The sequence below is a fragment of the Schistocerca serialis genome, chromosome 2 (assembly GCF_023864345.2).
Source record: "Schistocerca serialis cubense isolate TAMUIC-IGC-003099 chromosome 2, iqSchSeri2.2, whole genome shotgun sequence".
Classification (NCBI taxonomy): domain Eukaryota; kingdom Metazoa; phylum Arthropoda; class Insecta; order Orthoptera; family Acrididae; genus Schistocerca; species Schistocerca serialis.
Genome location: NC_064639.1, coordinates 683,650,063 through 683,674,073, shown reverse-complemented (window position 1 = coordinate 683,674,073; position 24,011 = coordinate 683,650,063). Strand labels below are relative to the sequence as shown.

Here is a 24,011-nt window from a genome sequence, read left to right as displayed (position 1 = left end):
AGTTGCATGTACATCGTGATTTCTTTGCTGTCTAGAATGAAGGGGTTCCCACTCCTTATGAGCTAAATGCTCTCCATTGTTATAACAATTTTTGTCCCCAGTAGTATCTGAATGATCTCAAAGTGTCACACCAGCATATGCGGTATACACATGGCGTTGTGATGACATGATACAGGTGTTATGTCGCCATCATGACAGCGTCAATGCGAGTGTAAAATTGTGTGCTGGAATACAATTTTATGTCTCCGTTTATACCACAATTACGCCATGTATTAACCAAATACATACCTCCCAATGTAGCCTAGTTGCTTGCTATTTAGGCTTTGAGACACATAGAGGCTACTGCCAGGCGACTGACAGCCATACGCTGCTTCGTGCTAAGTGACAAACTTCTCCACAGCTACGCTTGTTACAGATGAGAACTTGGATGTCTCCCTACCTATGGAGATTATTATATCGTAGCACAGCCACAGCAGAAACCGCCCACAGCCCAAACAGCCCCTAATCCAGTGGTGGACAAGGACACGCAGTAGCCACAGTTTATTTGAACAGTCAAGCAATCACAAGGAATATACGAGGCTAGACGACAGCCGGCCGCGGTGGCCGTGCGGTTCTTGGCGCTGCAGTCCGGAACCGCGGGACTGCTACGGTCGCAGGTTCGAATCCTGCCTCGGGCATGGATGTGTGTAATGTCCTTAGGTTACTTAGGTGTAAGTAGTTCTAAGTTCTAGGGGACTGATGACCTAAGATGTTAAGTCCCATAGTGCTCAGAGCCATAGCTAGACGATACATGGCTATTTCTGTAATTTTCAGTTGTAATTTAATGACATATATACTTAAATAAATATGTACAATAAATTTCCTTTTATTTTTTCAACCCTGTCAACCAATAACAGCAGACATGGGCGCGCAGACACACACACACACACACACACACACACACACACACACACACACACACACACTTGCAAGCACGCATGCACACAAACAATGCTGGCGTGTACACCACAGTTATGCTTCATATACACTGCACAAATGTCAAACATATGCCACAATAAGATAATTTGATAGTATAAATTAATGATGACATCATGGGATAATCTGCAAAATGTTAGTCGAACGGCAGCAAATCTGGAAATTGGTAAAAAATTTGTAGGATACACAAAAATGCAGAAGTACCTGCAAAGCAAGTGATAACTTTATGTGGATGTGAGTGTATCTGCCTACTGTGTAAACGAAGAAAAAGGATACGTGCAGTGTAAATAATTAACTGTCTGACGTTAATTTGCAGGTCTCTGCCCAAACAGCACTTGAGCAAGAGCTAATCACAATGTTGCTACATAGCCTATACGTAAAAGTATCGGAATTATTTATCGATCATGAATTGTTGCTCTGAACCAATCACTGTAAGGCTCATCTGCTCTTTGGCAAGATGCTCTCCATTGTAGGTCAGTGCTCTGAGGTGAGAGGAGTAGGGTGTGAGTATTGAGAAAACACATCTTACAGTGCCCTCTGTGCATATGTACATTAAAATATTCGATATAACTCGCTTTTTCTGCAAGTCTCAGCTTGTCCCTTCACATGACATGCAGTTCTACCAAGTCTAAAGACGTATACCTGTTGTTTGTGTTCCTCTCACTATACTTCGTCCTTATTCTCAACACTAGCAAAGAGACTCGCTGTGGAGGAAGTGATTTTTCGCCAGTCATAGAAACTGCAAATAGCCATATTTTGGCGTGTTGATCGAAAAATATTGGAATCGAGACCGTTCACTGCAGTAAGGGACAAATGATACGAACATAACAACTGTTTCTGCAGAGTTTAAAGCAATAGATTAACTGGTTCAACGGCAATTTGGAAGCACTTTACAGCAGTGTGCTGTCAGATTCAAATAGGTAGCCTCTGCCTAAATGCAGTAAAAAGTACCAACCTGTGTGTGGTGTTCTGCAGTTTAGCTACTGGACAAAGAAGCCCCTAAAAGCACAGTTAATGTGATACATACATGTGTATGTGCTGACTAGGTACTTTTGTCAGAACAAACATTCTGCCCAGTGGTCGAATTGAATGTTGTGCACAAAAACGAATACCAATGTCACTACACAAGTGCTTTATTAAAGCAGCAGGAGAAACGTATGTTTTGCCACAATACCATCAAGCAATGTTATTTCGTGGGTCTGAAGACAAGGACAAATAGAATCAGTGTACCAAACGCAAACTATCACCTACCTGTCTATAGTTGTGGAGTGTTTTTAACAGAGTCTGTATGCAGGAAACGTTCTGTGAGATGTGTTTAGCATGGATGCTCAGAAGCGGGCCCAGTGGCACCATGCAAAACTGCATGTGTTGCGGAAATGCAGGTGTGAGCACTCTGGCCTAATCGATTTCTCAAAATTTCATTTATCCACACCGCTGTCACCGATTTTGAAAACTCGATCTGCGCCACAGCACTCACACCTGTATTTAGGCAACACATGCAATATCACATGCCCCACGGAGACCTCGGCCTAGTCGCTCCTTAGCATTCACTCTGAACAACTCGCACAGAGCATTTCCTGCTTAAGACCACTGTTAAAACAACACCACAACTACCGACAGAAGCCTACAAAATAACATTGCTTGACTGTACTGTGGAAAGAAATGGATCACACGCTTCTTTAATATAAGACTTGCACAATGACATAAGCATTGGGTTTTACACAAGACACATGATTCGACCTGTAGGTGGAATGTTGTTTCTGAGAAAAGTACCCAGTCGATACTTTTAGCTTTTTCTTCATATAAATATCACATTAACTGTGTTTCTAGGGGTTTATTACTCCAGCAGCCAAACTGCAGAACACTGCACATAGATTGGCATTTTCTTTTTACTGTATGCAGAGAGAGGCTCCCCACTGGAATATGACAGCAATCTGTTGTGGACCGCTTGCGAATTACCGTTAAAGTTTTAAAATCTTCAAAACTGGTTGTTGTGTCCCCGTCATACGTTTCCTCAATGCAGTTCCCAGCGGTTTTCTTTGCTAGTACAAAGAATAGCTGTACATATCTAGAGAGCTGGCAGTCTGCATGCAATAATACCTAAAAGAGTCAATTTGTTGACCTGACTTAACTCTTTACCTACCAAGAGCTTGTAAGCTGGCCACATGGCCATGACGTCGCTTTTCGTTCCTTTATGGCAGCTGTCTACATCATACACTCTAGTTTTCATTTATTTGGCTTCAGTTTTCTACATTTACAGTACACAAACACATTAACAGTGCTTTTATGGACTTGTTACTTACTGTAGGAAAACAGAGGCTCACCATTGGAATATGACAGCAGGTGGCTTCTGAATTGCTGTTAAGCCAGTTATTACTTCGGTTTTTCTGTAAATTATCTCTTTTATGGTTGCTTCTGAATTGCTGTTAAACCAGCTATTCCCTCGGTTTTAAACTCTGTAAATCATCTTTTATGGCTTTAACAATTAGCTCTGTTACTTCCTGCAAATCTTCTAGTCGATGGCATTTGAGGAGTTTAATTTTATCACTTACTTCCCTGCATAACATTATGGTTATAGAAGTTCACATCTGTCTTGAGTGCATGCTACTAGCCCTTCTGCTGCATATCCTTGTGGAATTCCCGTGTAGATCTTTAAGTTTACAACTTTTTCTGTAAAAATATATGCATGATTATCCCTCATGTTCGGTCCAATCTATAATTATAGAGCATAAACATTTACATAGAGACTATTTGTTTAGTGTGTGTAGCAATGGATGGTGTGTGCATGTGATTGTCTTTCTGGGCACGCATACAAAAAAATATCTATCATTTTATAGTAATTTAGTTTCCTGTTGCACGTGCAAATGGAGACAGGGAAAACACGTCTGTCTCAGCACCCGACACCGTGCACAGGGGTCTCCGTGGTGGTTGTAGCTGGGCGCTGAGTAGCACTAAATACTGCTGTGAATCGACTTCGGAAAATTGGGTTCATGCTGAATTTGCATTAGGTGATACAGCTGTCTGTGTCAAGTCGCCACAGCACCTCACGAAATGTACTTCGTGCTGGCTGGCTGCGTGGCATCAAGAGAAGGATGGAGGTCATGCTTACAGACATGGTGGATAGTGGAGGTAGTGCCTCTGATCGTGTTATTTTATCATGAGGCAGCTATGTCTACCAATTTTGGCCTGTTCCACCACTTTTTTACTGCTGATTCACTTGACAAGTATGTCACGTGCTCATGCTAACGTCATTATTATTATTAACCATGTTCTGTCTGTACTCAGCTTTAATAAACTACACTGACTCCATCAAATAGTACACATTAGTGCTACATTAAAGGAGGAGAAACATATTCTTTTTTTTATGATAATACCCATGAGCAATGTCATTTGAGTGGTGCTGGCTTCCATGTGTATGCACTTTCACCACCTTCGATACGTTTTAGCAGTCACTGAAAAACAGACACATAAAAACTGAAGAGGCCTTGAAGGCCCAGTGGTACCGATCAACCGCCATCTCATCCTCAGCCCTTAGGCATCACTGGATGAGGATCCAGAGGTTCAAATGGCTCTGAGCACTATGGGACTTAATATCTATGGTCATCAGTCCCATAGAACTTAGAATTACTTAAACCTAACTAACCTAAGGACGTCACACAACACCCAGTCATCACGAGGCAGAGAAAATCCCTGACCCCGCCGGGAACCGAACGCGGGAACCCGGGCGCGGGTAGCGAGAACGCTACCGCACGACCACGAGCTGCGGACGGATATACAGGACCATGTGGTGACCGGTGCCGCTACTTCTCAATCAAGTAACTCCTCAATTGACCTCACAAGGTCTGCAAGGTCTGAGTGCACCTCGCTTGCCAACAGCACTCGGTAGACCTGCATGGTGACCCATCCAGGTGCTAGCCAAGTCTGACAGCACTTCGGTGCTCTGATGGGAGCTGATGTTACGTCTGTGGCAAGGTCGTTGGCTTTAGCAATCACTGACTCGATAGAAATCCATGTGTATATGACGAAACAGGCTTAAACCTGCAGAAAACGCGATTTCAGTCGAATATTTTAATGTAGATGTGCACAGAGGGCGGTGTAAGACGTGTCTTCTCGAGATCCATACACTAATCCTGTCACCACAGAGCACCAAACTAGAATGGAGAATAAATTCCCAAAGAGCAGATGAGCCCTGTAGCTATTGGCTGAGAGCAACAGTGCATATCGATAAATAATGCCAATACTTTTGAGTACATGCTTTGTAGCAACATTGTGATTAGCTCTTGCTCAAGTGCTGTTTGGGCGAATACTTATTGTTTACATCGCATACATCTTTTTTCTGTATTTACACAGCAGACACATACATATTTGCATAAAGTACTTAGTTTTTTCGTTCATGTGCCCCATCAATCTTTACCAATTTCCAGATTTGCTGCAATTAAATTGACATTTTTAAGTTTGCTGTGACATCATTACTATTTTATACTGTCAAAGTATCTTCCCATAGTGTATAAGCTGCACATGTGCAGTGTATGTGTGGATGTACGATCGAACAAGTACAACTTCAGAAAAATTGTATGATTTATTCCAGAGAAAAAGCTTCACAAACTGAGCAAGTCAATAGCGTGTTGATCCACCTCTGGCCCTTATGCAAGCAGTTATTCGGCCTGGCATTGGCTGACAGAGTTATTGGATGTCTTCCTGAGGCATACCAGGCCAAACTGCGTCCAATTGGCAAGTTAGGTCGTCAAAATCCAGAATTGGTTGGAGGACCTTGCTCATAATGATCCGCACATTCCCAATTGGGGAGAGATCTGACGACGTTACTGGCCAAGGTAGAATTTGGAAAGCACAAAGACTGCAGGCAGGCATTATCTTGCTGAAATGTAAGCCCTGGATGGCTTGCCATAAATGACAACATATCAGGGTGAAGAATATCATCGATGTACCACTTTACCGTAATGGTACCATGGTTGGCAACCAAAGGGATCCTCATATGAAATGAAATGGCACCCACTCCTGGCTGTCAGGCTATAGGGTGGTGACAGTCAGGTTGATTTTCCACTGCTGTCTGGGGCGCTGGTCATAGGGACCTGTAATCTCACTGACTGCTGTAGAATTGTCTTCAGTGATGAGTCCCATTACGAAATGAGCCCTGATGACCAGCAAAGTCATGTCTGGACACGCCCCATACAGTGGTGTGATACCAACCTGACTGTCACCAGTCAAACGGCCCCACAATCAGGAGAGATGGTCAAAAGTGCCATTTCATTTCATAGCAGGACTCTTTTGGTTGCCACGTTTGGCACCTTTACAGCACAGCAATACATAGACAATATTCTACGTCCTGTTTTGTTGTCCTCCATGACAAGCCTTCTTGGGCTTACATTTAGGCTAGATAATGTCTACCTTCACACAGTGAAAGTCTCTACTGCTTGTCGTCGTGCTTCCCAAAGCCTACCTTGACCAACAAGTTCGCCAATCTCCCCCCAGTTGAGAACTTTTGGTGCAGTATGAGCAGGGCAATCTAGCGTGCCAGTTGTGCATTATTTGGCACAGTATCCCTCAGGAGGACATCCAACAACTCTATCAATCAATGCCAAGATAAATAACTGCTTTTGTAAGGGTCAGGCGCGTACCAGCACATTATTGACTTTCTCAGTTTCAGAAGCTCTTTCTCTTGAATAAATCATCCAATGTTTCTGAAATTGTAATTATTTTTGTCTGTACATGTAAGTAACTTCAACCGATTTCTGCCACATTCATGTAATTCCTTCGTGTTGCATCTTTTTTTTTGTCTTAGAGTATACTTATCATTAATTTACAACCGACAGTGACAGTAATAACCACTTATTGTCAAGCAGTATTCTTCCTGTTTGCTTGATAATGCAAATATTCTGGCCCAACATTGGAGCTCTTTGGGCTGCAGACAGTTCCTTCTGGGCATAGTCGAGCAACAGCAGGTCCAGTATGACACGCAAACATCTATGTCCTCATTTACAAGCACAGCTGTGGAGAAGTTCTTCACTTAGCAGGAAACAGCACACACCTGTCACACACCCAGCAGTAACCTCTATGTGTGTCAAAGGCAAAGTAGCGAGCAACGCGTCTTCATTGTGAGTTACGTCTATGGTCTATATGTTGCATAATTGTGGTGTACACGGTGACAAAAATTTTACACTGGCTGGTGTAAAATCTTATGCCGGTGTTGATACCATCTCCACACAAACCTGATACATGTATGCATACATTGCATACACTGATGCTATGGCATCATATCGTTCAGACATTTTTTAGGCAAAAAATGTTAAATTCTTATAACAGATACGCAAACACTGAGCTGAAAGAGAGAGCATGTTTCTCGAAATCAGTGGGAGCCTGTTATCCCTGAAGCACAGACTGCAAAGGAATGACAGTATGCACGCAATCGAACTAAAAATGATTAAAATTACTAGATGGGTGAAAGGCCAAGCTTGCACGCCATTGGTTACTCAACGTTTTTGAAAAAACGCGTGACATCATTGGCTACAGGGCGATGGGTGATGGGAGAATTCTGGAAATAATGATATTGACCGACAGTCAGATACTGGTGTCAGTTAATGCGGAAAAAGAACAGATGCTGATGTCATCAATTTCAGGAATGCTGCCATCAGTGATTATGACCCCTCTACTGATAGGCTGTAGGAATTGATTTTTATGACCTTGTTTCTGACCAGAAGATACAGAACTCAGGATAGAATCACAACATCGCCACAACTAGAGTAACCAACACCATAATTGATCTGTGCTGAGAAGGATGTGGTTTTGTGGTGTAATGTGACTCCGTGAGTTTGTGAGGTTAAGTTTGGTAACAGTGCTATGATCATCTGGGTCTGTTTGTCTGGCAAAGGCTCAGACTTTTAGGTTTGGCCTAGAGAAAAACTCGCATTTATATTTTGGACCCCCCAACGGTGCTGCAACATGCGGAAATTGTTACTACTTTGCAATGCTCCATCCACGAAGCAGTGACTATTACATCGTGATGTGAAGAGAATCATGTTAATTTGGAAGACAGGCCTACTCATACCAGAGGAAGCGGATGTGCCATGTCAGTTTATCTAAAAACCAATCAACAACTGCCAGCCGGTGTGGCCGAGCGGTTCAAGGCGCTTCAGTCTGGAACCACGCGACCGCTACGGTCTCAGGTTCGATAGTAATTTTAATAATTTGTGGTAAGTTACTATGGCTGATGAGGTCATCGGTCCCTAGGCTTACACACTACTTAATCTAACATAAACTAACTTACGCTAACGACACCACACACACCTACGCCCGAGGGAGGACTCGAACCTCCGACGGGGGTAGCCGCGCGAGCCCTGGCAAGGCGCCGTAGACCGCACGTCTACCCCGCGCAGTCGCAGGTTCGAATTCTGCCTCGATCATGGATGTGTGTGATGTCCTTAGGTTCGGTAGGTTTAAGTAGTTCTACGTTCTAGGGGACTGATGACCTCAAATGTTAAGTCCCATAGTGCTCAGAGCCATTTGAACCATTTTTTCAACCAACAAATATTCTGTACACTCGCGTAAATGAGGTTATAAAATAAGGGGCGATCAAACGACAACAGTTCCGCAACTCAGTTCGACAGCCGTACGTGCCACATGTTGGAGAGTAAAGAAGCACAGCCAGACTAGTGTGAAACTGTATGGACTTCACAACTCGACCTCAGGTTGCGGAGAGAGCTCCGACTTACTTGTTCTGCAGGACGACGACGACGTCATCCTGAGGCGTGAGGAAGGCGACGCTCTCGACGTCGGTGGAGTTGGCGTCGGCGTCCATCTGGAGGCTGACGCGCCGGGATCCGCGAGGCACGAAGCGCGAGAAGTGTGCGATGGCGTAGTACATGGGCTGCTTGTAGAACTCGTCCGCCGTCGAATTTGACACGATGGACGCGTCCGCGGGGTTGCCGATCCAGCTGGGGCCGCCCTCAGTGTTCACCACCATGTTCCAGTCCTCCCACCCAGACGTCCAGTGGTTCGTCGCCTGTGCAGCACACAGAACGCATCTCAACAAGGGAGGCCAAACACGACTGCATCTCTTAGTCTCGTACTCGCGTTAGCACAGTACAGCTCTCAGGAAAGTGAAGGCAAAGTAGGATAGGTCCAACAAAACAATATTCTAGAACAGGTAACATTAGTACACTACTGGCCATTAAAATAGTTACACCAAGAAGAAATGCAGATGATAAACGGGTATTCATTGGACAAATATATTATTCTAAAACTGACATGTGATTACGTTTTCACGCAATTTGGGTGCATAGATCCTGAGAAATCAGTACCCAGAACAACCACCTCTGGCAGTAATAACGGCCTTGATACGCCTGGGCATTGAGTCAAACAGAGCTTGGATGGCGTGTACAAGTACAGCTGCCCATGCAGCTTCAACACGATACCACAGTTCATCAAGAGTAGTGACTGGCGTTTTGTGATGAGCCAGTTGCTCGGCCCCCATTGACGAGACGTTTTCAATTGGTGAGAGATCTGCAGAATGTGCTGGCCAGGGCAGCAGTCGAACATTTTCTGTATCCAGAAAGACCCGTACAGGACTTGTAACATGCGGTCGTGCATTATCCTGCTGAAATGTAGGGTTTCGCAGGGATCGAATGAAGGGTAGAGCTACGGGTCGTAACACATCTGAAATGTAGCGTCCACTGTTCAAAGTGCCGTCAATGCGAACAAGAGGTGACCGAGACGTGTAACCAATGGCGCCCCATACCATCACGCCGGGTGTTACGCCAGTATGGCGATGACGAATACACGCTTCCTATGTGCGTTCATCGCGAAGTCGCCAAACACGGATGCGGCCATAATGATGCTGTAAATAGAAACCTGTTTCATCCGAAAAAAATGACGTTTTGCCATTCGTGCACCCGGCGCTCCTGTCTGTGATGCAGCGTCAAGGGTAACCGCAGCCATGGTCTCCGAGCTGATAGTCCATGCTTCACGTCGTCGAACTGTTCGTGCAGATGGTTGTTGTCTTGCAAACGTCCCCATCTGTTGATTCAGGGATCGAGACGTGGCTGCACGATCAGTTACAGCCATGCGGATAAGATGCCTGTCATCTCGACTGCTAGTGATACGAGGCCGTTGGGATCCAGCACGGCGTTCAGTATTACCCTCCTGAATCCACCAATTCCATATTCTGCTAACAGTCATTGGATCTCGACCAATGCGAGCAGCAATGTCGCGATACGATAAACCGCAATCGCGATATACTACAATCCGACGTTTATCAAAGTCGGAAACGTGAGGGTACGCATTTCTCCTCCTTACACGAGGCATCACAACAACGTTTTACCAGGCAAAGCCGGTCAACTATTGTTTGGGTATGAGAAATCCGTTGGAAACTCTCCTCACGTCAGCAGGTTGTAGGTGTCGCCACCGGCGCCAACCTTCTGTGAATGCTCTGGAAAGCTTATCATTTGTATATCACAGCATCTTCTTCCTGTCGGTTAAATTTCACTTCTGTAGCACGTAACCTTCGTGGTGTAGCAATTTAAATGGCCAGTAGTGTATTTTGCAAGCATTCTCCTTTGCATCTTGGCGACAAAAGAAGGCCTTAATGATTGACTTTCTTAGTTGCTGATCACTTCCCGTTTGTGTAGTCATGATCCACGAAACTGTTTTGTCCCCAGCATTTTGTCCAGAGCTGCGGTGACATTGTCAGAGGTACTCCTGATTCTGCTTAGGTTTTTCACCCGATTCCAAGTCACAGTAGAATCAGGAGCACCTCTGGGGATCCAGGACTAGCCCTGAACGAAACATCAAGAACAAAACAGTTTCATGGACCATCATCATACAATCTGAAAGTCACAAACAGTTGACTGCAATTTCCCACTGGTCTGGTCTACAAGTAAACTGAAGTGTACCGCTTGCTTTTCCTATGACTGATCTTGTGTCGTCATTGCATTTCATATCCCCACAGATTTGTATTTGGATCAGTTGAATGATTATAATTGTGACTCATTGATTTTGTAATCATAAACACCAAGATTTTTTTCGTTTTGCGAAGTGCACAGTTTTACTTTTGTGAACATTCAAAGAAAGTTGCCAACCTTTGAACCATTCAGGAATTTTACAGGGGTCTGACAACTTTTTTCAGATACAAGTAGGGCTTCATTACAGGCCACTGCATCATCTACAAGAAGACTGAGGTTAAAGATTAATGTTGTCTGCCAGGTCTTTAATACGCAACACGACCATCAACAAAATTTCCTGACGACATGCCTGAAGTTATCCCTATATCTGTCAAAGACTCTTTATCCTAGGTAATAGGTGGCGTCCCCTGTGCCAATAAGGTCTCAATCCAGCCAAATACACTCCTGGAAATTGAAATAAGAACACCGTGAATCCATTGTCCCAGGAAGGGGAAACTCTATTGACACATTCCTGGGGTCAGATACATCACATGATCACACTGACAGAACCACAGGCACATAGACACAGGCAACAGAGCATGCACAATGTCGGCACTAGTACAGTGTATATCCACCTTTCGCAGCAATGCAGGCTGCTATTCTCCCATGGAGACGATCGTAGAGATGCTGGATGTAGTCCTGTGGAACGGCTTACCATGCCATTTCCACCTGGCACCTCAGTTGGACCAGCGTTCGTGCTGGACGTGCAGACCGCGTGAGACGACGCTTCATCCAGTCCCAAACATGCTCAATGGGGGACAGATCCGGAGATCTTGCTGGCCAGGGTAGTTGACTTACACCTTCTAGAGCACGTTGGGTGGCACGGGATACATGCGGACGTGCATTGTCCTGTTGGAACAGCAAGTTCCCTTGCCGGTCTAGGAATGGTAGAACGATGGGTTCGATGACGGTTTGGATGTACCGCGCACTATTCAGTGTCCCCTCGACGATCACCAGTGGTGTACGGCCAGTGTAGGAGATCGCTGCCCACACCATGATGCCAGGTGTTGACCCTGTGTGCCTCGGTCGTATGCAGTCCTGATTGTGGCGCTCACCTGCACGGCACCAAACACGCATACGACCATCATTGGCACCAAGGCAGAAGCGACTCTCATCGCTGAAGACGACACGTCTCCATTCGTCCCTCCATTCACGCCTGTCGCGACACCACTGGAGGCGGGCTGCACGATGTTGGGGCGTGAGCGGAAGACGGCCTAACGGTGTGCGGGAAAGTAGCCCAGCTTCATGGAGACGGTTGCGAATGGTCCTCGCCGATACCCCAGGAGCAACAGTGTCCCTAATTTGCTGGGAAGTGGCGGTGCGGTCCCCTACGGCACTGCGTAGGATCCTACGGTCTTGGCGTGCATCTGTGCGTCGCTGCGGTCCGGTCCCAGGTCGACGGGCACGTGCACCTTCCGCCGACCACTGGCGACAACATCGATGTACTGTGGAGACCTTACGCCCCACGTGTTGAGCAAGTCGGCGGTACGTCCACCCGGCCTCCCGCATGCCCACTATACGCCCTCGCTCAAAGTCCGTCAACTGCACATACGGTTCACGTCCACGCTGTCGCGGCATGCTACCAGTGTTAAAGACTGCGATGGAGCTCCGTATGCCACGGCAAACTGGCTGACACTGACGGCGGCGGTGCACAAATGCTGCGCAGCTAGCGCCATTCGACGGCCAACACCGCGGTTCCTCGTGTGTCCGCTGTGCCGTGCGTGTGATCATTGCTTGTACAGCCCTCTCGCAATGTCCGGAGCAAGTATGGTGGGTCTGACACACCGGTGTCAATGTGTTCTTTTTTCCATTTCCAGGAGTGTATTTCATATGATACCCCACAGAGTCAAATTTTATTAATAAGCGTTGATGTAGTACTGAGTCAAATGTTTTTTGGAAGTCGCGAAATATTGCATCTATCTTTTTGCCTTGATCAAAAAGAATTGGGTTTCACGTGACTGATGTCTCAAGAATCCATGTTTATTGGCATGGAGGGAGTCATCACATTTGAGTTCAAAATATGTTCTAAATTTCAAAAAGTGGATGTTCGTGATATTCTACAGTAGTTTCCTGTATCACTTCTGGTGCCCTTATTGTAGACAAGTGTGACCTGTGGCCCGGTGCCTTGAATTCAACTGATCTGAAACTTATCAGTTATTTTTGAGGCACAAAAAACAGCTCTTTTTCTTTATCTGCGAGGATAACAATTTTATTCCTCTTCTATTTTTTTAAAAAAAAGGCAAATGGAATCAATGGAGACAGCACACAGCTTCATAAACTAATGGTATCTTTTCAGTATAATCTCCGTCTTTCAGCCTACGTATAAAGATGTTAATGTCTATGTGATAAGAATAACTGCCTCTGTTCCTATTGCTAGGGAACAGGCTCCACATCCTCAAAGCGGTGACAATAATGATGTTCCCATAGATTGTACAGTTACCTTATCCTCAAACACCTTAAATGTCATCTCACATTTCTGTTAATCCACAGATGATTAAAAATCGTTATACGTGAATACCAGAATTTGTCCATGACATCAACGCTCCTTTCATGTAGCTGTTTCATTACAAAAATACCATAAAGAACAGTAATTGCTCAGATGAGTAGTGTGCTCCTATGACGATCACATGAAAGGCACACGTTTTGTTGCTGTCAGTTGCTGTGTGCTGCCTTGTGATGATGGAGTGAACCACAGGCAGAGGCACCCTGCTGAAGGAAGCCTATGTCAGTGTGAGTAGGATTGTAGTAGTGAGAGGACAGGAATTGATAAAATTAATAACTAGCATAGTATGTCAAGGGAGAAAGAAACACAAGAGTACTGCAACTAAAATAAAGTAGAAGTATGGACATTACTTCAGTGTTCAACTTCAGTGTTACAACTCCTAGAAAGGCTAACCGATGGTTTCTTCCTTAATTTAATAATCTTCCCACAAAAATTAGTGCAATTAAAATTTACGACGACGCTACCGTATGGTGCACGCAGTCAGCCACAGTTCGCGGCTTTGATGCGTGTAAAGTAAAGCAAATTATTGGTATGCTCTGGAAGCCATACCTTCAAGTATAGAAGAAAGATCAAGACACACTTAAACATAAAAACTATGGTGTTCAGTACTGAAGAATAGATATTTCTTGTGGCATATTCTTTCATAGACATTTCCTTTTGCAGTCAGATTGGATAATGTAAAAATAAAAACGTTGAGCAAATATAAAGTAAAAATGATATTTGTAGGGTCATAAACAGTAGTAAACAGTTCTTATTTTACAGAATAAACAATCAAAAGTAACGCAATTTATCGATTATACACGATTTGCAGTAATGACTTCGTATCTCAGAACTGTAGGGATAGTACTAGGTTATTTTCCGATGGCACTGGACAGGGAATATATGGCAGGTTAGGCAAACCGTTCCAGTTTCGCAGTCTTAGCAGTTTCTTGGTAAACCTGGGTCTTGCACTGTCATGCAAAAGTTCCAGGATTTAAATAAATGAACTAAGGGAGAACGTGCCTAAGGTTCCTTCAGAGTGCTCATTCATTACGCCCAAATTAGTCCCTTTTCTACAAGATGCATGAAAGCCACATGCTTTTAATCCGAAAGATTACTTTTCCTCGCTTTTTCTGCACAGTATTTAGTTACTTATTTATTGCAGCTTTCTGCCAGATTAAAATTGTATGCCAGACCAGCGTTCGATCCTGCGACCTTTGCCTTTGGTGGGAAAGTGCTCTACTGACAGAGCTGTTCAAATACGACTAGCTAGCCCTTCTCACAGCTTTACTTCCTCTTCTCTTAGCTTCCAACTCTCATTCAAGTTCTCTTGTATGTCTTATTCGTACTTGAATATTGCTCGTCAGTTTGGAATACTTATTTATTTATTCATTTATTCTAATGACAACATTTTGTGACATAATTCCAACAACCAACTCTTCTATTCATTTTCAGATCAATAAATGTTCCATCTCTCGTTACAAAGCTGCTTAATAACTCATCTCATTCGATTCTGAAGCGATATAAGAAGTTGATAATTATTTGCTTCTTTATTCCTGTTGATCAATATTTGTGTTGCTCATTGTGAATAACCCAGATCACTAATAATAGCACTCATTGTAGCAATGTAACACATGGGATACACTACTGTCCACCCGAACTGTTCACAGATTCTATCTGAACCTACTCTCCATTGCACACCTTAATGGTGGCAGTTATCTCAAACATCACAGTGCTGTTAAACAGAACACACAGATACAGTAAGTGTTGGGACAAAGCCTGTTCTGATGCATTTTGTTTGTGTGAGTTGCATACATTCAGGAGTAAACATACATTCAGAGGCAAATTACAGCCCTCCCCTTAATAGACTATTATGATAACTGATTTATGACTCTTTCTGAGAAACCCACAACCCTCCCTCTCCTCCACATACCAGGGAAATCCTCAATCCCACTCTCGTCCTTGCTGATAAGAGCACACTTTTGATATCAAATTAATTGGCTAATTAATTAAATTGATCAATTAATTACCCACTCCACCTCTGGGAAATTCCCCAATCCTCCCCCCTCCCCACTTCTCCCCTCTCCTCCCCATCTGGAAATTGTCAGGAAGAAGATTCAGTCTGTGCTGGAGAGGAAGGATCTCACGACATAAAATTCAAATCAATGTCAATAATGTATTGTTCAATTCAATTTGAATATTCTTTATTTAATCAGTTTGCGGAAGAAAAGGTTCTCTCCCATGGGCAGAGCTCATGTCTGCACCCTCTGCCTCCACTTCCATGATGTAATACCTCCAATCACCGATGAATGGAAACAAGTGTGATACTTTAGTCACCATTTTGGGTCACTCACGTGTGTGTCTGTCATCAGGGCGCCGCTGCACCAGGAAGGGCGTATCAGCACACGACATAGGTTGAAAACTGCCCAATGCTCTAATTACAGATCACGATACTAAAGACTACTGACCACGGACCAGAAGTCAGTGTCCTTTGATATTCAATACTCTCCCTCAAGTGGCTACTTCCTGTTGTAACATTTGCGCCTCAAACCTGTAGACCAAGGGGATATGCCTACCCGCCCAACAGACCGCCATTTGATCTCGAAGCCCCCAAACAAATCATCAGGTGGCAGCATTCCTTTGATCGGGAAATTGCAGACTCAATTCCTGTCTCTGTCTCCCTCAAGTGACTATTTTCTGTTTGTGTGTACACATGCATGAACCAACGTGTCCATACACGCAGAATACCGTGTTCTTATTGGCTAGAACGGGGACAAATGGAGAGCTGGCGCTACTGCGATATCAAAAATGGCGAGGAATAGCCCATTTGCACCCCCCCATCAAACTAACTTTTTAAAAATTGACAGGATTCAAACAGTTCATTTAAAACACTCACCACCACCTTACAATCACTCTTCTATGCAATCAAATATATTTTCAACATTTAACAACTAAACACAAACATTTTGCAAGTAAAGTAATTAAATTAGTGCCATAAGTAAATCGTAGCGCTAAATGTATCCAAGGTTTTCTATGTACTGATGTTTGGGAACACAAGGACCCTCCTCCATCACAATGTTTACACCTTTTGCTGAAAATATCTGGCAAAAAAATTTCCCACCACATGCACTCATGATAGTAAAGTACTCGTACGCCATCTGCTGACTGCGAGGGAGCCACAGCCATGCAAGCCAGAAGAAGACTAGAGACAACCACCTGCATTGGCCACGCCATCAGTTATGTGAACATCTCCAGCTATACCAGACGCTCAGAAGCTGAAGACGCTGTAACTGTGACTGCACGGCAGTCAACTGATAACTTTAGATGGAGGAACAATCGTTAAGTGCAAACACTCACCATACTGAATCTTCTCATGCACACACACGTTTGCTTCTGTCACAGCTCAGCCAGCATACTCGTTACTTCGCTATTCAGGCATCCAGGGGGAATTGTGACTGCCATCACCAGGCCTGCGGGCAAGAGCTGACGGGTCTGAGCATTCTTTGTACCAATTGGTCACATGAACTAAGTCACAGTTTCCGGTCAGCCAAAGCCTTGTGTCCACTCATGCCACTGGCTGCATCACACTCTGAGACAAGCAGGTGTGGCTTGGAAATATAGTTCTAATTGCAATTTCACACCCGACATAGAGTCTCCCCAGTTTAAAATATCCACTTTACCCAACCAGAAATGGGAATTTTGCTGTCCATACACCTCACTTACACAGGGTAAGTCACCTAACATTACCACTGGATATATTTCGTAAACCACATCAAATACTGACAAATCGATTCCACAGACCGAACGTGAGGAGAGGGGCTAGTGTAATTCGTTAATACAAACCATAAAAAAAAGCACGGAAGTATGTTTTTTAACACAAACCTACGTTTTTTAAATGTAACCACGTTAGTTTTGTTAGCACATTTTAACATATAAACAAATACGTAATCAGTGCCGTTTGTTGCATTGTAAAATGTTAATTACATCCGGAGATATTGTAACCTAAAGTTGACGCTTGAGTACTACTCCTCCACTGTTCGATCGTGTGTATCGGAGAGCACCGAATTACGTAGGGATCCAAAGGGAACGGTGATGGACCTTAGGTACAGAAGAGACTGGAACAGCACATTACGTCCACATGCTAACACCTTTTTATTGGTCTTTTTCACTGACGCACATGTGCATTACCATGAGGGGTGAGGTACACGTACACACGTGGTTTCCGTTTTCAATTACGGAGTGGAATAGTGTGTGTCCCGACATGTCAGGCCAATAGATGTTCGATGTGGTGGGTATCATTTGTTGCACAAAATTGCAATCTCTGGCGTAATGAATGTCGTACACGCCGCAGTACATCTGGTGTAATGTCGCCGCAGGCTGCCACAATACGTTGTTTCATATCCTCTGGGGTTGTAGGCGGAGATGATACTCATCTATGGCGACGAAATGCAGCTGAAGCCTGCAGGGTGTATGCAGAACGGTACCCGGACAGAGAGCATCCAACGTTCCGCACATTGCAAAACATCTACCGCCAACTGTATGCAACAGGTATGGTTGTAATACCGTCAGCTGCGCACGGGCGTTGATTCTCCTTTAACGTACCCCACAGAAAGAAGTCCAGAGGTGTAAGATCAGCAGAACGGGCTGGCCAATTTATGCGTCCTCCACGTCCTGCGAAACACCCGTCGAACATCCTGTCAAGGGTCAGCCTAGTGTTAATTGCGGAGTGTGCAGGTGCACCATAATGCTGATACCACATACGTCGACGCGTTTCCAGTGGGACATTTTCGAGCAACGTTGGCAGATCATTCTGTACAAACGCGATGTATATTGCAGCTGTTTGGGCCCCTGCAACGAAGTGAGGGCCAATGAGGTGGTCGCCAATGATTCCGCACCATACATTTACAGTCCACGGTCGCTGTCGTTCTACCTGTCTGAGCCAGCGAGGATTGTCCACGGACCAGTAATGCATGTTCCGTAGATTCACTGCCCCGTAGTTTGTGAAACCCGCTTCATCGGTAAACAGGTAGAACTGCAACACATTCTCTGTTAATGCCCATTGACATAATTGCACTCGATGATTAAAGTCATCACCATGTAATTGCTGATGTAGCGACACATGAAACGGGTGAAAGCGGTGACGGTGCAGTATGCCCATGACACCACTTTGACTCAGTCCACCGGCTCTCGCAATGTCCCGTGTACTCACGTGTGGGTTCATGGCAACAGCAGCTAACACACCAACTGCACCCGCTTCTCCTGTGACGGGCCTGTTACGGACCCGTTTGCGTGCTACAACCATACCTGTTGCATACAGTTGGCGGTAGATGTTTTGCAATGTGCGGAACGTTGGATGCTCTCTGTCCGGGTACCGTTCTGCATACACCCTGCAGGCTTCAGCTGCATTTCGTCGCCATAGATGAGTATCATCTCCGCCTTTTCAGAGTTCGAATACGCCATAGTCACAGTTCCTACAACACTACACTATCACAGACGTCTGGTAACACGGTGTACTACAGTTGGTCTGCGTGCGGAGACGAATGCAGAATAACAATAGCAGCAAGCGCTACATGCGGACACTGCGACAGCTAGACCAAACCGCAACAGTGCACTACAGCCACACTCGTAAACACGGTCGTCACCGTAAACATGTCTCTGCAGATGCTGCTCGCCGACCGTGGCCCGTGTTTGTTACAACACGCAACTGAACGTCGGAGATTTCAAGGGTCAACTTTAGGTTACAATATCTCCGGATGTAATTAACATTTTACAATGCAACAAACGGCACTGATTACGTATTTGCTTATATGTTCAGATGTGCTAACAAAACTAACGTGGTTCCATTTAAAAAAACGTAGGTTTGTGTTAAAAAACATACTTCCGTGCATTTGTGTATGGTTTGTATTAAACAGTTACATTAGCCCCTCTCCTCACGTTCGGTCTGTGGAATCGGTTCGTCAGTATTTGATGTGGTTTACGAAATATATCCAGCAGTAACGTTAGGTGACCCACCCTGTATATGAGTTATTTTCGATGACAGACGCAGTCAGAACATACACGCATTTTCACATAGCTAAAGTATCGTTACTTGTGAAAATCCTGCACATCAGAATGGTATAGGTTATATTTCATCTAAGTATTCTCTCATCAGGTAAAAAAGAATTTTTTCTTGTCATTTTAATATCTGTTACGTCCTGCATCACAGGACTAGGATATTGAACTAATTTTTGACCCATGATGCAGTGCTAAGAGCGTGTTCTATATCTGTCACAGAATGCCCCCTCACATTCAAACTATTTTAAAGTATCCAAATGCCTCATCACCTAAGAAGACTTTTAAGGCAGCAGCACACGGGAATTGTATATATCATATACGTATATGGATATGGTGTCTGTTCTTTTGGACATGTCCGAAAGAACAGACACCATGTCCATATAAGTTTATAGTTCTGGTGATACCGGCCATGAACGTCTGCTTCTGTGCGGATGCACACACATTCCCTGAACTCGTACAGGACTTGGAAGAATGTCTTCCACGAGTAATGAGTGTGTTGGGTGGGGACACAACGAATGTAGTGTGTGGACATACAGGATGAGAATGTGAGTCTCGCGGGAGGCGTGCGCGAAATAGTCCCTGCAGTTGCACTGTCACCTGTGCCCTCGGTGGCTCAGATGGATAGAGCGTCTGCCATGTAAGCAGGAGATCCCGGGTTCGAGTCCCGGTCGAGGCACACATTTTCCCCTGTCCCCGTTGATCTATATCAACGCCCGTGCGCAGCTGACGGTATTAATACAATTCTAATTTCATTGTATATATCAGGTTCATACTGTGTACCACTTTATAAATTTGGAAATATAGCTGATTACAATGGTCATCTCTCCCTGTGTAAGTGGGAAATTGAAGTTTCGTGAAAAGATCTCACTGCAACGAAAAAACACCTGATCAGCACTCTAACTCGTGAATCATATCCTAGTACTCCTGCTCTCGCCTCCACTCTCCCAGCGGCACGTCCTTTATACCAAACTGATTAATTAACGAGAGTCCCTCTGTACAGTGAGTATCCTTTTTCATGCAGTCGGATTACACTCGCCAGGTAACCTTTACAGACTCTTCTGTGACGTCCCTGAGGGCTTCCCATAAGCTAGGCCGTCACTTCTTCTGATACAAAAATTGGGGGTAACCATCGTCAAATAGCTGAAGATATCCAATGCTAATCATGTTGTGTCTGCTAGTTGCCTTACCAAGCTGGTGAAAGTAAGTCACTTAGAATTTTAGTGTATTGCTCCCAAACTAATCCTGTTGTGTTGAGACCTGTTGGTCTATGGGAGGAGGGGGGGGGGGGGGGAGGGCAGTAGGACGTTTACTCTCTTCTCCATCCTCACAATGCCTCCAGCCCCGTCTGCCACGGTCAACAACCTTCATGTTCAAGCAGCTACTGCCGCCACTACTAAACGTGTATGAGCCTGCAGACTTGGCTTTCCCTCAGAATGTAGCTCTGTAGAAGCATGCCTATTGGCTCCCGCCAAATTACTGGCTGGATGCTTCGAGAACTCAAACGAGAATCGCTAGAAGGAAGATAATGTTCTTCTTGAGGAACACTATCGAGAAAACTTAAAGAATCGACATTCGAAGCTGTCTGCAGAAGGATTCCGCTGCCGCAAACATTGATTTCGCGTAAGGACCAAGAAGGTAAGGTATGGGAAATTAGCAGTCATATGGAGGGATATGGTCAGTCCTTTCTCGATCGCTGTATTTGCGAGTGGAACAGGAAAGGGAATGACTAGTAGTGGTACAGAACACCACCACCACACACCACACAATGGCTTGCAAAGTAAGCATATAGATAGATGGAAATTTAGACTACCTATTAACATGTCCCTCCATCCATTTATAGGCACACAAAACTCATGGAAGAATGTTGTCTCATATTTAAACAGGAAACTAAAAGATGGAACTTCTACTGATTGTATCTCGATAAAAATCTTCATATTAGCCCCTAATTTTCTCATTTCAGGCGCTTCACGGGACACATATGAGAGATTGTAATATGTGTGACCACAATACCAACAAGGAGCAGTATATAGCTCACGTCTCGAACCCCCCCCCCCTTCATCAGAGTAGTCTTCGCTATATTGCATTTGAATCCATTTGATTTTGGCGAGTAAGAGATACAGGGATGGGGCTGGAGGTGTGGATAAGAGTTTGAAACATCCTACAGCCCCCCGCCCCCCATAAACAGGTCTCAGCAGGATTAGTTTGCGAGCAGTATACCAGGATTCTAAGTGACTTAATGCCACCAGCTTGATAAGGCAACTAACAGACACTATGTTTAGCGTTGAAAATCTTCAGCTATTTGATGACAGTTACCACCAACTGCATAAAAAAATTAGTCACCATCCAGAGGGACTCTCATGATAAATTTAATTAATCAGTCAATCAATTTGATATCAATGACATGCCACCGGGTGTGAGGAAGCGAGGGCGAGGGTACCAGGATTTGATTCGTAAGTTGGAGCAGTAACCAGGATTTTTTTCATCTCAGTGAGACTTTCAATGAAATTTCTATTTCTCCCTACACAAACAGAGGTGACCATCGTAATCAGCTCCTGGACGACAGACACACAGGTGGGTGACCCAACACTGCAGCTAATATCGCACTTCATTCCATTCCTAGGTGTTTGCAGTTATTACATCATGGGAAGTGGGGGTGGAGGGTGCAGGCGTGAGCTCTACCCAAGTGGGGAGCCCTGTCCCCTGAAACTGATTAAATAAGTAATAAGCAAATTGAATTGAACAATGTATTATTGATATCTATTTGAATGTCATGTTGTGAGGTTCTTCCCCTCCAGTACAGACTGTCTTTTTCCCACCAGTTTCCAGATAAGAGAGGGGAGGAAAAGTAGGGGAGGAGAGGGGAGGGCAGAGGGATTTTCCAGAGGGGTAGTTAAGAGATTAATTTAATTAATTAGTCAGTTAATTTTCTATCAAAATATGCTCGTATTGCTGAAGGGGAGGGTGGGGTTGAGGATTTCTCAGAGAGCTGGGGAAGGGGGAGGGAATTGGTTTCTCAGAAGAATGGATTATCTTCAGGGGGTCAGAAATCAACCCCCAAGTGGTCATAAATCAATCAGCACAACAATAGGTTACAGAGAGGGGTATAATTTAACCCTGAATGTATGCTTGCCTCTGAACATATGCAATCAGCACAAACAAAACGCGCCAGAACTGGCTTTGTCCCAGTATTGCTGTGTTAAATAAGGTTAGTCAGAATGCACTAAAGTCAGTTTATTTTTGTATGTCTCTCACACAAAGAGCACTGGACACATAGTGAAACACAGTCACTGAAATTGCTGCTGATATCAAATACTGCGTTGGTGACGTGTCCAGGCGCTGCGTTTAGTTGAGGAGAAGTAAAGGTATGGAGACTACCGCCGGTGTAGCGGCCGCTAAAGGCAAAGGGATGGCACTTCTGGATGAGAAGGCAGAAACAAACCACACAGCAGATACCACAGAATTACATAGTGAAACACTGAGGTGCTTAAATATGTGTGTGGCGACTAAAAGAATGAGCGAATGAAGTCATATCTCAGGCCTTACTACAGGGACTGAAATTCATTAACATTACCACCTAAAAAAGCAGAAGAAGAACTCGACAGCATCTACATAACAAACAATTTACACTTATATTTCCCGTGCTTCAGGCGAATCCCATGGTGGTTGCTTTAGTAATAAGGCCACAGACAAGTCTTTCCTCAGTGCTTGACCAGTAGGTATTCCTCTGTGGCCACGACGTCCTAGAAAACAAATCAGTACCGTTTTCCTACTGATTTATATGTTGCGTAAAATATTGTAGCCTATTCTTTTCTGTATCTTTTAAAAGTTTAGGCCCTATGTACCTAATATCACTCTTTAACATGGTGTCGTATTTTTATTCATAGTGGCTGTTGTTTACATAAAACACCTACAGCTGCTGCAAACATTTTTAATACCTCGCTTGCTGGGTGGATGGTACTTTCTTACACTACACATGTAGGAGTGTAACGCGCTCAGACTGCGTGAGTTACCTGTATGATGTCGCTGGTGTAGTTCTCTGCCCGTTCCCACATTCCCAGCCTCACTGCTGGGTACCCAGTGCCTAAGAACGGACCTGCAACACAAAAGCACGTGGACGGCGGATGTGAATTGTGTGGCAAACAACTGGCACGACTGGCACTTCCTTAATGTCACGTAATCATTAATGTGTTGTTAGACGTAAATTACCCTGATGATATAACTGAAAACTTTTCTAGTGTATGACTTCTCTGAATCATGAAATACAGACACACACGATACAGAAATGAAGAGGCTGTAACACACAGACCTCGGACTATATCGATTTTGACTGGGTTACTACACTGGAAATTGACGAATAAGTAAATTGGCGAATTGTAATTCTGATCATCTAATGAACCGAAACTGCATTCACACAATAACGCGGGTTTTTTTTCTTTTTAATTGATATAGTGTTCACTTTTGTCATCTTTCTCGTGCTAGTTAAGTTGTATACGTATGTTATGCACTAAAAGCGTATAGCTAGATTCACAACGAAACATTGTACCTAA

General features: G+C 44.3%; 1 protein-coding gene and 1 non-coding gene across 2 annotated transcripts in view; one reads left to right on the top strand and one right to left on the bottom strand.

The window, feature by feature from the left end:
* LOC126457807 (lysosomal acid glucosylceramidase-like) overlaps nt 1-24,011 on the bottom strand; it is a 139,483-nt gene that overhangs the window by 5,317 nt on the left and 110,155 nt on the right. Inside the window, exons 8-9 of the mRNA XM_050094421.1 lie at nt 23,475-23,557; nt 8,703-8,992 (exon numbers count right to left, since the gene is read on the bottom strand). Of these exons, the coding sequence (XP_049950378.1) occupies nt 8,703-8,992; nt 23,475-23,557 (373 nt within the window). The remainder of the gene's footprint in view (nt 1-8,702; nt 8,993-23,474; nt 23,558-24,011) is intronic.
* Nucleotides 20,066-20,140, top strand: Trnat-ugu (transfer RNA threonine (anticodon UGU)). The gene has a single exon. It is a non-coding gene; the product is annotated as a tRNA-Thr (tRNA).